Source organism: Nothoprocta perdicaria, unplaced genomic scaffold (assembly GCF_003342845.1).
Source record: "Nothoprocta perdicaria isolate Ctin4 unplaced genomic scaffold, notPer1 scaffold_30, whole genome shotgun sequence".
In the NCBI taxonomy this organism is placed as follows: domain Eukaryota; kingdom Metazoa; phylum Chordata; class Aves; order Tinamiformes; family Tinamidae; genus Nothoprocta; species Nothoprocta perdicaria.
This window is the reverse complement of record NW_020455533.1, coordinates 4271948-4286336: the sequence shown is the minus strand read 5'-3', so window position 1 is coordinate 4286336 and position 14389 is coordinate 4271948. Positions and strand designations below refer to the sequence as shown.

General features: G+C 55.8%; 1 protein-coding gene across 1 annotated transcript; it reads left to right on the top strand.

Moving 5' to 3' along the window:
- Window positions 1-4490: 4490 nt before the first annotated feature.
- Window positions 4491-12801, top strand: IRF8 (interferon regulatory factor 8). The gene is made up of 9 exons (XM_026042420.1): window positions 4491-4516; window positions 6760-6934; window positions 7593-7776; window positions 8499-8587; window positions 9066-9177; window positions 9518-9565; window positions 10182-10568; window positions 11137-11249; window positions 11699-12801. The coding sequence occupies exons 2-9, from the start codon at window positions 6761-6763 to the stop codon at window positions 11873-11875; spliced, it is 1284 nt and encodes a 427-aa protein (XP_025898205.1). The 5' UTR covers window positions 4491-4516; window position 6760; the 3' UTR covers window positions 11876-12801.
- The last annotated feature ends 1588 nt before the right edge of the window (window positions 12802-14389 follow it).

Here is a 14389-nt window from a genome sequence, read left to right as displayed (position 1 = left end):
GCTTTAGCAGCTTGCCCGGACTCTGCAATTGCTGCCTTTTGCTCCTAATGCATCCCATGGACAAGGTCGGCAAGCCGGGGTGCTGGATGGATGCCGGGTGGTGGGACACGTGGGAGCTGCGACCTGCTGCCGGCGCACATCCCTGGAAGCAAACACGTATCCGCCTTGGGAAACCGGAGCTCATCCYTGCTGGGGGCTCGGGGCTGCCTTCCTGGCCTGTGGCAGGTGGGAATTGGGGTATTGGGAGCTGCTCCCTGTGGCACATGAGCCAGGGAGGGTGGAAAAGCAAAGGGGAGGCCAGGTTTCCCAGTTCAGCCCACTTGTCATCCCTGAGGGCAGAAACATGGAAGTGCAACAGGTAAGAACACCAGGCTGAGTGGGGGGCCGGAAAGGACGTTCCTTGTTGGCTAAAGCTGCCCAAAATCAGCCCAGCCCCTCCAGATCCGGGGGATGCTGCAGGCAGATTCACCTCCAGGGCTCCATTTCCCCAACTCTGCACCAGACTGGGATCTCAGACAAGACCCCTGGAGCTGGGAAGAGGGAAGGTCCATTGCAGGGCTCCCTGGGGTGATGCAGGCAGTGCCGGGCACAGGGGATGCATCCCAGGTTCCCAGGCCATGGAGTGACACAAGCAGCACCCTGTAACCACCTYATTCCCTGGATTACGATGGAAAAGCCCGGCGGCGGCAGCAGTGAGCAGTGCGACTCCTCCCTTAACCATTCCATCCAGGAGCATCCAGCCCCGACGCCGGCTCTTCCAAGTGCTGAGCGCACGGCGAGTCCCTGGCCCGCCAGGCGGGGGGATCAGGGAAGCCCCGGCATTCCCGGCAGAAATCCCCCGCAGCCCGGCTGACTTTCCCTGGCCACAGGGAAAAGGAGCCTGACGCAAGCCTAAAGTCTGGACTTTCTCCTGTTTCACCTCAGCCGGCCCCAGGGTCACTGCCTGTCTGCTCCCTGCAGGATACAGGAGCCCTGCAGGATGCGGGAACCCTGCTCCGTACCCCTCATCCTGGCTTAAAATGCACCAGTGGGAAGCGTTTCCTATGGACCATCTTCCAAATGACCTCCGGGTTGCGGGCTGGTGCCAGCTGGTCCCTGGCCAGCGGGATGCAGGGATTGCAGCCCCGGGTGCCCTTTGCCTCCCGGGCAGGGATACGTGCCCAGGCGGATAGGAGCAGGAGGCGGCTCCGCAAACAAACCCGCCAGCGGGCAAGAGCCGACCTGCCCACGCCGGGCATTCCAGCGCGGCACCGCGCTGCTGCAAAGCCATCATTTTTTGGGTGCAAAACATCATTGCTTTGGGTGCAAAATGTGCTTTTTGGGTGCAAAATATTGCTATTTGGGGGGCAGAATGTTGTCACTCAGTGCAAGAGCCTCTCGGCTGAGCACGTAGCTGGGACACGGGTGCATCGTTCTTGGTTGTTTTGCAGCTGCAGCCTAGCTGACAACCTAGCAGAGGCACCTGCATCACYCAGGACACAAGTTTGCAGAGTCTCTGCTGAGCTGGGGGTGCGTAGGACTGGGGATACACGGCTTCTCTTGGTGCAACACATCCGATTGCGCGTGCTGCYGGCACCTTGGGATCCTTGGGGAAAAGTCCCCATCCCGCTGCTCCGCATCCCCCTCGCATCCCACCTCCGTTTTTGGACTTTCCTGCTCCACACCATCCTCAGCTGATCTTTGTCCGGCGTTTTCACAAAACCCCCTGGAAGGGAAAATCCAGAGGCGCTGGAGACTGGCCTGTTCCAGCACCTCCATCCTTAGAGCTGGGCTGGCCTCGGTTTTCCCCGGCTGCCCAACCTGAATGTCCCCGGCTGTAAAAGCAGCCGATATCTCCACCCTGCTCAGCCCACCTAACAGCACCTCTCTGCAACAACTCCTTTTTAACACCAAAATTGTGCTACCAGGTCTCTTCTTCTTGGGTTGGGTACCACGTCCCCATGCACCATSTCCCTGTGCACCCTTTCTCAGCCCAGTTTCTTCTGTGCAGAAGAAATTGGCCCTTCACTAAGAGACTAAGACCCTTTCGAGGTCCTTTTCTCCCAAAGYGGACCCAGTTCTTTATTTGCTTCATTTCCTACCCATATCTGTGTCTAAGGACAGAGGCCTTTGCCAGCTCTGCAGCTGGAACATTCAAGTCTGACATGCAAACTTCGCCTTTTACTATAAATACCTTGCTTGGCTTCTCCAAAATCTGTTCTGTAACGTCTTCTGAGAAAAAAAAAAGGTTCTTTAAAGTACTTCTAGGAACTCTCCTAATTAAATTTTCTGGATACTGGAGTCTCTGAATGCGACAATGCCATAAATGACCCAAGAAGCCTGCACTAAATGCGGAGATTGATTAAAAGCGAGAGAATTGCTGGTTTTGATTTGCTGCATTCCACTTGGGAGCGCAAGGACAGACGGACATGCCTGTTCTGCTCCTGGGCCCTGTTTTCCATTTTGGTGAGAACTACCAGGAAAATTAAGCCCTGACAAAAAAAGAATAATAATAATAATAATAATAATAATAATAATAATAATAATAATAATAATAATAATAATAATAATAATAATAAAATCCTGATTTAAAGACTGCCATGTCAGAGAGGATTTGGGGAGAACTACAGTGGGGCCTTTTTGCTGTCTCCTCCAATAGGGCAAATCTACAAGGGGGCTGGAAATGCAGCTGCAGTTTGGACTGGCAACACCCAGGGCACAAGAAGGGACTCGGAGCAGTTAATGCCATAAAGTGCCATAAACACCATCGGTCTGATGGATGGCAGGGAAGCTGGGCCAGCCCTCTAGCTATTGTACTTATTGCGCCCCTTATCATTTTAGGAAGCAGAAAAATGGAACTTGTGCGCAGGAAAAAGAGAAGAAAGTTGGTTTCTGGTATTAATAGGAAGTCATYGGAGATATGTGATAAGCAGAGATTCAGTTTGCAGTAGGTGCGATAACCTCCCCCAGGCAGGCCCGGTGCAAAGGGCAGCTGCTCCGTTGTGTCCGTCTGTCCATCCTGCGCCCGCTTGTCTTTCCTGGGAGCCTCCATGCTTCCCAGGATCTACTGCAGCCCGGAAGAAGCCGCTTGGACTTGCAGGAATCCCAAGGGATTCCCATTTGCCCTGGGATGGGCGGCTGCTCCGGTGGCTTCCTCTTCATGGGCAAATTGGCGCTGAAGCAGTTAAAACTGCAGTGGGTTCCACTTCTTCTCGCTCCCATGCTGCTCGGAGCTCTCCGCATTCCCTCTCAGCTGCCCTGCGAGCCTGGCACGTGGGAATTGCTCCAGTTAAGCACACACGAGCTTACCAGGATGTTCTTCTCACAGGGGGAAGTAGTTTGAAAGAAATTCTTGGCTGCACTGCGTGCCCATCCCAGCGCTTCGCCTTGCCAGCGGCTGTCGGGAATCCSGTGGTCGTTCTGGGATGTCCCCCACCCCTTCCAGGACCATTTCCCCCCCGGCAGGAGCGGGACCGGTGTTCCTCCATGGGCACAGATGGCACAAGCACCTGAAAAAGCCGTAGCCAGGTTTCAGGGGAGCCAATTCGTGCATTTCCCTGCACTTCCTTGCAACTGCTTCCAGGCTGTCTCCAAAGTCACACAACCAAACGGCAGCCGGTGACGGGGGGCTGCGGAATTGCATCCAATCCTGCTTCCCTATTTCCCTCGCCTCGGCTCTGGGGGGGACCAAGGGATCCACGAGCTTCATTATAGGCTGCCCCATTAAAACACCCCAAGGGTGTCACCCCTTTTATCTCTGCTTTTTGATGCCAGCCAGAGCGGGGACCGGCTGCTGCTGCTGCCCCGGGTGCCAGTTGGGCTCCGGGTGGGTCCTGCTGGGGAAGGGCTTCCCACCCCCCCAACTTGATGTCCAGCAAAGGCARAAATAACCCTCCAAGCCGCGGCTGATGCAGTGGAGGCTTCTGAGCCTCCCAAGAGYTACCTGATTCGGACCAGGTGGCCACTGAACAGCCGGGCTAGTGCAGCAGCTTTAGCTTATAAATTACAGCAAGGGTTGTGCGCGCGTTGGATAATCGCTGCCTTTACAGCCACCGCACCGCTTTATACCCTCCCCATTTCCCCGCAGCACCCGCCAGGGGAGCAGCCAGGCTCTCCTTCCAAGAAACACGCCGCGTGATTTGACAACCCCCGAATAAAAATCATAATAAATAAATAACAAGGGGCGCCCAGCTTTCCAAACCCTCGGGATCGGCGGGGGGGGCCGAGGCCGCGAAGGGCGGCGGGGCCGGAGCCCGGGGGCGCCGTCGGGGCCGCCCCCGCGGGCTGATTTCTCGGAAAGGCGCGCGCTGCGGAGAAGGCGCCGCGCGCCGCGCGCTCCCCATTGGCCCRGCGCCGCGCAGGGCGGCTCGCCATTGGCTCGGCGAAGTGAGGGGGCGGGGCGTGCTGCGTCCCGCCCCCCGCGCCCCTGTTAATGGGGCGGCGGGAGCGGCGGCCGCGGTCCCGGCTGGAGCGGAGCGGAACGGGACGGGACGGGACGGAACGGAACGGAACGGAACGGAACGGAACGGGGCTGCAGGTAGCGCCGGGCTTCGCTCTTCCCTACGGGATGGGACCCCTTGGTGGCCCCTGGCTGCCCGGGGGGGTCCCACGGGGGTGCGGGGAGGACGCGGAGCGCGGCGTCGTGGGGTGCAAGGGGATGGGGACCCGCGGGGACGTGCGGAGTTGGGGTGGCTGCGCGGAATGGGGTGGTGGCACGTGTGGGGTGCACGGGGGGGTTGCTTATTTGGSGTGTGGGGGTGCAGAAATGGGGTTGGGAGTGTTAGGGGTGCAACCGGGGGGTGCAAAATCGGGATGTGGGGCACGGCGCGGGATATTWGGGGGGTGCAAAACTTGGATGCAGCGCCCTGGGGTGCGTGGAGGGCAGCCTGGTGCTGAGTGGGGCTGTGCCCTGTGCTGGGGAGGGGGCTGCACAGTGGGGGTCTCCGGGCGGCGGGGATGGGGGCAAAGTGCCGCTCTGCTCTGGCTGCACATTGCAYGGAATGGGGTGATACGGGGTGGCCAAGGCGTCTTTGTCCCTTCCCTGTCCYTCCAGCGGGGTCAGGCAATGATGCTGGGATGCACCTTGGCTTGGGGACAAGGATCAGGGATGCTCCTTTAAGCAGGAGTCCTGGGATTCAGCCCTTTTTCTAGAAGGTGTAACTGGGTCTGAGCTTTTTGGTGCAAATCACAGAGCTCTGGGAAGCAGCTTTGGGAATCTTGAATGTCGTTCCGTGCCAGTCCCCAAGAGCAGGGGCYGACCCTATGAGCAGCACTGCGGACCTGAAGCTGCCAGGGCCAAGAATATCCTGGGAAAGTTCTGATCCACAGTCCAGTTCCTTAAAAAGAAAAAAAGTAGGGAAAGGAGGTCAAAGCCCCAATGCTCAATTCCCAATTACTGTAGATGTGTGGAGCCAGGAGCGCTGGGAATTGCCGAGTGCTTTGCAGCCAGTTTGCACTTTACTGGATCAGGGCAGATTATAAGTATTTTTATTCCTTTCCATCCCGACCCACGTGTTGGCTCCCGGTGTCCCGACCCRGCGGGTCCCCGAAGCCGGTGACACCAGGCTGGGGACAGGGGCCACGTGCGGGGCCCCCAGCCCTGCGAGCGGGACGGGAGGAAACGCGGCCGCTAAGTTTAGCACCGAGCTGCTTTGGGGCTGTGGCTTCATCCCGCCTTTTATTTATTTATTTCTTCTTCCCCTCTGCCAAAGCGGAGGGGGTTGCGCGGGGAGATCTGGTGCAGAAATCCTGCTCTTTGGGCCGTAGAGGGAGATGCTAAAGGGCGTTTCTGTCCCCCGGGGACATAAATGAACCCCTCTCCACCTTGGCTGGTCTGCGTGGTGTCACTCTGTTCGGTGACAAAAAAACCTGGCCCTTTAATCCCTGGCTCCCTAGCTCATGTACAACATGTCACGCAGCCAAAAAAATGAGTAAACGGAGCTCTAAGTCTTTTTTTTTTTTTTTTTTTTTTCCTTTTTTTTTCCTGTGACCGAGGCACATGGGCTTTGATCAAAGTTGCTGGGAGAGGAATTTAAAGTAATTCAGAGGAGGAAAAAAAATCCTCCAAAATACRTGTTCTTGTTGCTGTCTCAAAAGTGCTTTTAGGAGCACTTCTGCAGGGTCCAAATGGGCTCATCAGGGCTCTCCTTGTCCCCCTTATTTCACTCTCTTGGAGCGGGGTTGTTCCCACTGGGATGCTATCCGGAAAGGTTGGCGTGCTGCCTGTGTGGGGAATTCCAGCATGTCCGAATCCAGGGAAATGGATACCGGCAAATGCAGCTATCCCAGCCATGCCCTCCTATATCAAGCTGCTTTCCAGGAGGAAGCTGCTGTGAGGGGCAATCAGCCACTTGCAGATATGCTTCTTTTTCTTGGTTTTCCTTTAAAAAGGAGAAAACTTGCAGCGTGCAGACCCGCTCGTGCTGCAGACATTGCTATTTCCAGGTGCGAGCGTGACCAGCTAAAGCCGAGTGTGGTCACTTGTACCGAACCGCTTTGCTTTGGTCTCTATTATTATCATTTTTTCCTGGAAATCTCACTGCAGGCCCCAGTTCCGGCTGCAGGGACTGCTTATAGTCAGCTAAAAATATATATAAAGGTAGCAAGGCACACTTGAGTGTCTCCATACCCTCCTTTTTAGCAGCCTGGCACGGAAATGTAGTAGCTCCTTTATTTTTTTTTTCCTGGTGCTAATGGACAAGCCGCCCACCTCCCTGTTTCTTTTCCATGTGTTGGGATATCGGGATCGCTTCACRGATGCCGGTGCTGTCTTTTCCGTAGGATGTGTGACCGGAACGGCGGGAGACGGCTCCGGCAGTGGCTGATCGAGCAGATCGACAGCGAGCTCTACCCTGGCCTCATCTGGGAGAATGAGGAGAAAACCATGTTCCGCATTCCCTGGAAGCACGCTGGGAAGCAGGACTACAACCAGGAGGTGGATGCCTCCATCTTCAAGGTAGGGCGAGCTTGGTGTCTCCTGGGTGCTGCTGGCAGATGGATTTCCTTGGTGGGTGAGAAGCACCCTTGGGGTCYGCAGATTTTCCAAGGAAAGCCTCTTTGCCCCCTCTCCTGTGGGAATGCATCTCCGGAGCCTCCGGTGTTTGTGTCTTTTCTGGTCGCTGCCTGGCTCGGATTCCTTTTCAGTGTGTTGTAATTCTGGCCTGATGAGAGCAGGAGCTGAATAGGCTCTTTTTTTTACCCACTCTAACCTTCCCATGAGACTGTTTCTGCTGAAAGACGGGATTTACAAAAAACTGAAGCTTTAGGGGAAGGAAGTGTCAGCTTTCCCTGGAGGGGGGGGAACTTCACACTGGGGGTGGAGGTGCCAGACTGGAAAGCCCTTTCTTGAACCAGAAAGGTCAGATTCTTCCTCAGGAATTCCCTCTCCTCCCACTCATCCCACTCCCATGCTCCCAAACATCAACCCCGGAGGATGGAGACGGCCTTTGGGGCATGGGCTAATTAGGTTGCCTTCGGGTGGTGTAATTAGCAGCAATTTAGGGTGGGTGACTTGTTATTTAAGCTTTGCAGGGCTTTTAATTGGGGTGTAGGAGCGCGGAGGGCTGTGCGATCCGTGGATCGGCTGCAGCCCGGGCTCTGCTCCCGTCTCCCAGGCTTGGGCCGTCTTCAAGGGCAAGTTCAAGGAGGGCGACAAGGCGGAACCGGCCACGTGGAAGACGCGGCTCCGCTGCGCCCTCAACAAGAGCCCCGACTTCGAGGAGGTCACGGACCGCTCCCAGCTGGACATCTCCGAGCCCTACAAGGTCTACCGCATCGTCCCCGAGGAGGAGCAGAAGTGTAAGCGGGTGGATTCCCCCAAGGGGCTCCTGTGCTGCAGGCTCCTTCCTGCCAAATGGTGGGGAAAAGTGGGAATGTCACCCGCGAGATGTGGAATTGGGAGTGGRCAAAGGCCCCTAGGGGCCATTCCCTTGGTGGCATTGCTGTGTCCTTCCTCCAGTAAGGCTTTTTTGGAGGGTGCAAGGAGGGAATGGAGCCTGAAATGGTCCTTTCTCCTCGGAAGGTTGCAATCAATGCACTGAAATAAATGCATTAAATCCCTTCCCTTTGCACAGCGGGCATGGCAGTGATTAGAGTCGCAGCAGCTGAGCAGGGAGCAGTTGCTGCTGCGATGTCCGGTGCGGTGCAGGCTGCGCTGGGTGTATTTTTATTTGTGGTTAGGTGTGTGTGCGCATGCTTCTTTTTTTCCTCTTTTAAAGTTAAAAAAAACTGCAAAAAGATCTTGCTGCCAGGAAATCTCCCTTTAGTGTCTTGGCCGTGTTCACACGAAGGGCTCGGCACTGACAGCCCAGCAGCGTCCTGAGGACGTGCAGGAAAAGATGACTCAGGGGTGTGCCGAAAAGCTGGGTGCTCYGCTCAACTCGCTGCATCTTTCTGCTCGCCATGGGGAGACCTGGTTGGGGCCTGGGTGGTGCTTGTTGGTTCCATAGCTTTCCTGGGATGGGGGGACTCTCTCTAACCCAGCGGTGATGGATCACGAATGAATCCCTGTGTGTTCCCAGGCAAGATCGGCATCGCCAGCGGGAGCGGCTTGGCCGAGGTGACGGACATGGACTGCAGCCCCTCTGCCATCGATGACCTGATCAAAGAGGTAAATCGGTCACTGCGAGCACATGAAGCCTTTCCCACCGGGAGAGGACRAGCAGCCAAGATTCTTGGCTGAAATGCAGTAAAATCTGCAGGGATTTGAGGTCGGAGCAGCCCCAAAGGCCGAGTTTTCCCACTACAATGGCCCTATTGATTCGGTAGCTGGCTGGGACAGTTATCCGTGAATGGGCTGTGCTTTTGGTTTGTATTCGGCTCTGCAAGGCACGCACTGGGACACAGAGGCTGCCTTCATGGGCCTGCTCCTTCCCTGCAGCAGTCCTGCTCCCAGGTGTTATCCAGGGACACGGCCTAGGGATTCCCAAGCTCCCTTTCTAGGCAAAAACAGTCATCTGTGTCTTAAACTCACTAGCCTCCTCACCTGGTGGGTTGGACCCCTTTTTGGGGAGTGCTGGTTATCATGGGTGTCACTTGCCTTGACTTGGTCTCCGGCTGATCTGATGGGCTCTTGCTCCCCGTTCCAGCCCCCCTGCGTAGACGAGTACCTGGGTATCATCAAGAGAAGCCCCTCGCCGCCGCAGGAGACCTGCAGAAACCCCCCGATTCCGGACTGGTGGGTGCAGCAGCCCAGCCCTGGTGAGTGCCCAAGGGCCTGGGGGTGTTTAGGGGGACCGAGCTCCCTGTCCCCCTTGCAGACAGCAGATGTTTCGTCTTCCTTTCAATCTTTCAGTTTATTAAGAGTCCTTAACGTGCCAGCTGCGGGTGCTGCAGTCTGTACAAGAGACCTGGCAGTGCAATGCTCATTGCACAAGGTTAAATCCTAGTGTATTTGCTGGCATTTTCCATGCAGGAACGGGGAGTCCTGGTGGGGCACGAAGTGTGTGGGGCTGGTGGTGCTGAGCAGGACTTGGTGCTCAGGCTCTGTGGAGTCACAGAGCTGGGCGCTAAGACAGGTCTGTTTTTATTTTGCCTGCAGCTTTGCCCCTGATGAACGGGTACCCCAGCTATGAGCAGCATCATTCGGGTAAGGCAGCTCCCCTTGCCCTGCTTGGCTGCACTCTGTGACCATCAGATGCCTTTGGGGAGGTTGGTTCCCCTTGTGCACACAGCTGGGGTGGCAGGAGGTGGCTCTGCTCCCTGCCTGGCATTGGAGGCTGTGCTGGCTTTGGGGATGCTTGAGTATCCACAGGGTCTGCAGGGCAAACAGGGACATGTGGCAGCGCTGTGGGGGTGTCCTGCAGGAGGACATCTGTGCGTGGGGTGGCTCTGGGATGCTGGGGTCACCTGTGCTTCTGGCTTTGGGCCATTTACCCACTGCAGGGAGGTGTGAGTGAAAGCAGCAGGAGAGGAGCACTTTGAGTACCACCTGCACAGGGGATTGCTCTAATCCTCTTACACCTGCACCATCTTTCCTGCGGTTCAGACCAGTGATGTTCATAAGGCCAATGACTTTGTGCATAAAACAGCTCAGACTGCAGCTGCTTATCCAAGCTGTACATTAACATGATAGATCAGAAGAGAGGCAAAACCTGAGGCCAGTGTGGAACCATGTCAAAAACCAACATGAGCCAGGGCAATTGAAGCTTGGGGAGGGTTTGGCTGCCCTTCCTCATGAGCTGTGTGTGTGCATCTCCCTGCAGGCTACTCCCAGATGGTGATCACCTTCTATTACGGAGGGAGGCTGGCTGGCCACATCACCACCTCCTACCCTGAGGGCTGCCGGATCTCGCTCGGCCAACCCTCTGGCCACGGCGAGAAGCTCTATGTGCCCGACACCCTGGAGCACGTGAGGTTCCCCTCAGCTGACATGATCCAGAATGACCGCCAGAAGCAGATCACCAAGAAGCTCTTTGGGCACCTGGAACGGGGGGTCCTGCTGCACAGCAACAAGCAGGGCATCTTCATCAAGAGGCTGTGCCAAGGCAGGGTCTTCTGGAGCGGGAACACCATGGTGTACAAGGACAGGCCCAACAAGCTGGACCGGGATGAAGTGGTGAAGATATTTGACACCAACCTGTTCTTCCGAGGTTTGTAGCAGCGTTTTCCCTCCTGGTTCCCTTCAGCTTTTGGTTCCTGCCCTGCTGATCCTGCAGGGTTTGGCAGGGAGGCAGAGCTCAGCTGGGCTGGTGCTGTGGGTGGCTCTCCCAGGGGCTGAGTGACAACCCCGGTGGCTCTGACCACTGTGCTGGACTTCCAGTGAAGTCCATGAGTGTGCAGGTCCGGGTGTGCAGGTCCAAAGCAAGTGGTCCAAAGCATCCAATGTTCAGTCTTAAAAATGGCTAAACACCGTTAATCCTTTGGTAGAGCCCTTGGAGCACTATGAAGCTGTTGGCGCCTGTCAGTGCTGAGTTACCCAGGGCCTCCGGTATTCTGGAGTAGCTGATCCCTCCTGAGGAGGGATAATCTGGTGTGTGAAGTGTCGTTTAGCACATTCTTCATGCTTGGAAGCCGCACAAAAGCCACCCGATTCCTCTTGAGCAAGCCGACAGGTTCCTTCTGCAGCAGGATGCCTTGGTCCCTAAGGGGTGGGAGGGCTGTGTGGCAGATGTTTGCAGCTGTGCCAGCTGTCTCCCAGCTGCGCTCCTGTCCCCGCAGAGCTGCAGCAGTGCTACAACCAAGGCCGCTTCCCGGACAGCAGGGTGACGCTGTGCTTCGGCGAGGAGTTCCCGGACACGGTGCCGCTGCGCTGCAAGCTCATCCTTGTCCAGGTGCCGCCTCGCGTGGGAGCCTTTCCCAGCCTCTGGCTCTGCTTCTCCCTCTTTTCTGGGCTGCATCACTCTCTCTGGGCATGGAGCTTCAGCCCCTGGGGCTGTGGGCCATTTGGGTGCAACGGTTGGTGGGACGCGGGGTGAATCTTGGCTTCTCAAAGCCTCTGGAGGTGCCCGGGCAGCTCCTCCTTGGAGACCCCATGCACCATCTGTTACTAGCAAACAAAGCCCCCAAACACCTTGCAATTTAAAAAAGCTGTTCTAAACTGCTAGGAAGCCTGTTCCTCCCCCTCTCCCCTGCCCAACTCCCCCATTCTCCTCCCTTTTCACCCCGTTCCACCCGTTGCATCTCCCCCACCTYGTGCTCTGCGCCCGGCTCGGTGGAGCGTGGCCGGAGGCGATGCCTCAAGGTGCTGCTCGCTCAGTGTGTCCCTGGTCCCGGGATGCAGGTGGAGCAGCTCTGCGTGAGGCAGGTGGTGGAGGAGGCCGGCAAGACGTGTGGCAGCAGCCCCATGCTGCCGCTCGCCGACGAGGCGCAGCCCGACCAGGCCTACAGGATCTTCCAGGACATCTGCGGGACGCATCCGCGGCCGCTCTTCCGAGAGAACCAGCAGATCGCCGTCTGAGCTGCTGCCCGCTCGGCACAGAGCGGCTCTGCGGGTGGGTCTAGGTCCAGTTTGGTTCCATTAGTGCCTAAATGCTCCTTTGGGAAAACGTCCTCTGGTTCTTGTTCTTTGTTTCTGGTCTAGAGTCTGTATAAACATGGCAAAAAAAATGCTGTTTGGGAGTAAGTTGCATCCSCCCATGACACATCTGGAGATATTTTTACTGATAAAATACTGAGCTGGTCCTTGCATTTACTGCCCCAGATAATGRCAGGAAAGGAGAGCATTGGGTTGGGGAGCAGGGATGCTCTGTGCGAGCAGCACTTTGTGCTGCCCCTGTTAGATACAAACCAGGTAGAGCTGCAGATCAGCAGCTGCAAAGACCTGCCCTCATCTGCAACTTGGATGTGGCTGAAAATATCAATTTGTAAGCAGGCAGCTCCTGGAAACGCTTTAAAATGATCAGATGTAGTAAATTTATCCCAGAAATCTTTTTTCCCAAAGAGATAGTAGTACTGCTGATAGAAACTAAGGTATGCCTTCCAAGGAAAACTTCCTCAAAGAAATTCCTATCTTTATTTTTGCTATGAGATTTATATTTTTATCTGTGACATGGAATTACTTTGAAATTTGGAAGCCAGTGCAGAGATTATATATGTAAATGTTGGATATGGGAACCTAGAAGTTTTAATTCCTCTAACCAGAGACAGTTTATATAAATATTATATATAAAAAGATTTGTTTTATGTGAAAGGTGTCTTGGTGTAGTGTGAATAGGCTGGCTTCCCCAACGCGCACATGTTGCTCTCCCAGGCATGACCAGCAGTGTGTCCATGTGGAAATCCTCACTAACTTGCTTCCTGTGCGTGTGACTAGGACGTGGGCCTCGGGGCTTGCAGCTGGTGACAACCCAGCACCGTGCATGTGTTGCTAAAGCTGCCTATTTATTGTACGCCTGAGGTTGTTTTGTTCTTAAAAAATGTAATTTTTTTATCTTTCTGCAATTAAAGTGCTATATTTTGTATCACTCTTGCAATGGTCCTTTCTTTTTGCATTGCAGCGAGCAGAGTGTCAAATCTCTGGAGAGGGCAGCTGGCACCTCTGCCTTGTTCCTGCCTCAGTTTCCCCTGTGCTGAGCATCYGTCTCCCTCCTGCTCCAAGTTGAAACCAAGTGTTTATGGAGCAGGAGGAGCGATGGAGCTCAAGGGAGGAAGGAGGATGTTGCATCTGTAGGAGTGTGAAGTTGGGTCCATGTCCATCTCCCATGGTGCTGACCCAGATGTCCTCTGCTCCTGGCCATGATGGTCCATGTTCCATGTCACTTGCGGTCCTKTGGGAAGGCAGATGGTCATCATTGCCCTTGGGTTGCCCATTGGAGCTGTAACCCCCTGTCCTCACTACCTGCCTTTGTCAGGGGCTGCAAGTGCCAAGTTTTGGGGTAACTGAGGAGGGCTAATTTGTGTGGAACCAGGAGTTAACGGCCCCAAAAAAAGGTGTTTTCAGCCTTGGCCAGGCAGCGAGCTCTGGGCTGTGCAGGAGAAGCTGAGCAGCTGCCCATGGGCTGGCTTCCTTTCAAACCTCATGCTGCAGATGCCCTGGGAGCCAGGTCAGCCCCTGCCACGTGTGTCCCCTGTCCCTGCGAAGGACAGACACCAGTATCAGCCTGCTGCAAACTGGTGTGGGTGCCTGCTGGGTGCTCTGCCCCTGCTCAGGGTGCATCCTGACACCCAAGGGACCACACGGAGCAGTGCCTGCAGTCTCCAATATCCAGGCTCAATCTCCTTGGGAATTGCTGCAGGGAAGGATGCCCAGCTGTGTGTGTGTCTCCTTGCCTGCCCTTGACTTTTTTTTTTTTCCCCCCTAATTATTTTTAATTGATGAGAAGGGCTTTTCCCCAAGTGAAAAGGTGCTGTCAYGACCCAACTGAGCTGGCAGGACTCAAGTGCTTTGCAGTTCACGCTATTCCAGCAGATTGCCCTGGCTCCTGGGTTTTTCCATCCCTTTGGGGATGAGCATCTCTCACCCTTCCCGGGGAGATAGCTCTGAAATAGGGAAGCGCTCGGCTCCCGTGGGACTCGAGGCCGCGCAGGGCGCTGCGTCACAAGGGGCCTGGATTTGCATTTGCGTTAAGGCTGCCCAGCTTGAACTAACGCAGGGGCCAAAAGCGATGAGAAGACCCGACTGGCCTTTCCCAGCCCTGTTTTCTCCCCAGCAGGAGGAGAAGCACCGGGGCCACCTGCTCTGCACTTGGGGCTCTTTCCATTTCCACCCCAAGACTGYGGGAAGGGAGCAGGGGCACGGACTGCTGCAATGGGATGTGCTCCTTGTTTTCAGTGTTCCTGTGGTCCTCCTGGGTCCATCTGGGGCTTCCACAGAGCCAGGATGGTGCCCGTCCCAACCGTTGGTGAGGCCAGGTCTAAGAGGAGATGGTTGGTGGCCCTAGGGTGACCGGGAAGGGGACTGCGGGATAGGATTAGTCATCCCGATGGATGGCGGCTCAACGCAGGGAGCCAGGCTGGTTTTTCTCTCCCCACT

What these genes read in the sequence shown, in the direction of transcription:
- IRF8 (XM_026042420.1), top strand. Translation starts at nt 6,761, where the DNA reads ATGTGTGACCGGAACGGCGGGAGACGGCTCCGGCAGTGGCTGATCGAG. An exon ending in TGGATGCCTCCATCTTCAAG is followed by an intron (nt 6,935 to 7,592) that starts GTAGGGCGAGCT and finishes CCCGTCTCCCAG; the next exon opens with GCTTGGGCCGTCTTCAAGGG. An exon ending in CACCAACCTGTTCTTCCGAG is followed by an intron (nt 10,569 to 11,136) that starts GTTTGTAGCAGC and finishes CTGTCCCCGCAG; the next exon opens with AGCTGCAGCAGTGCTACAAC.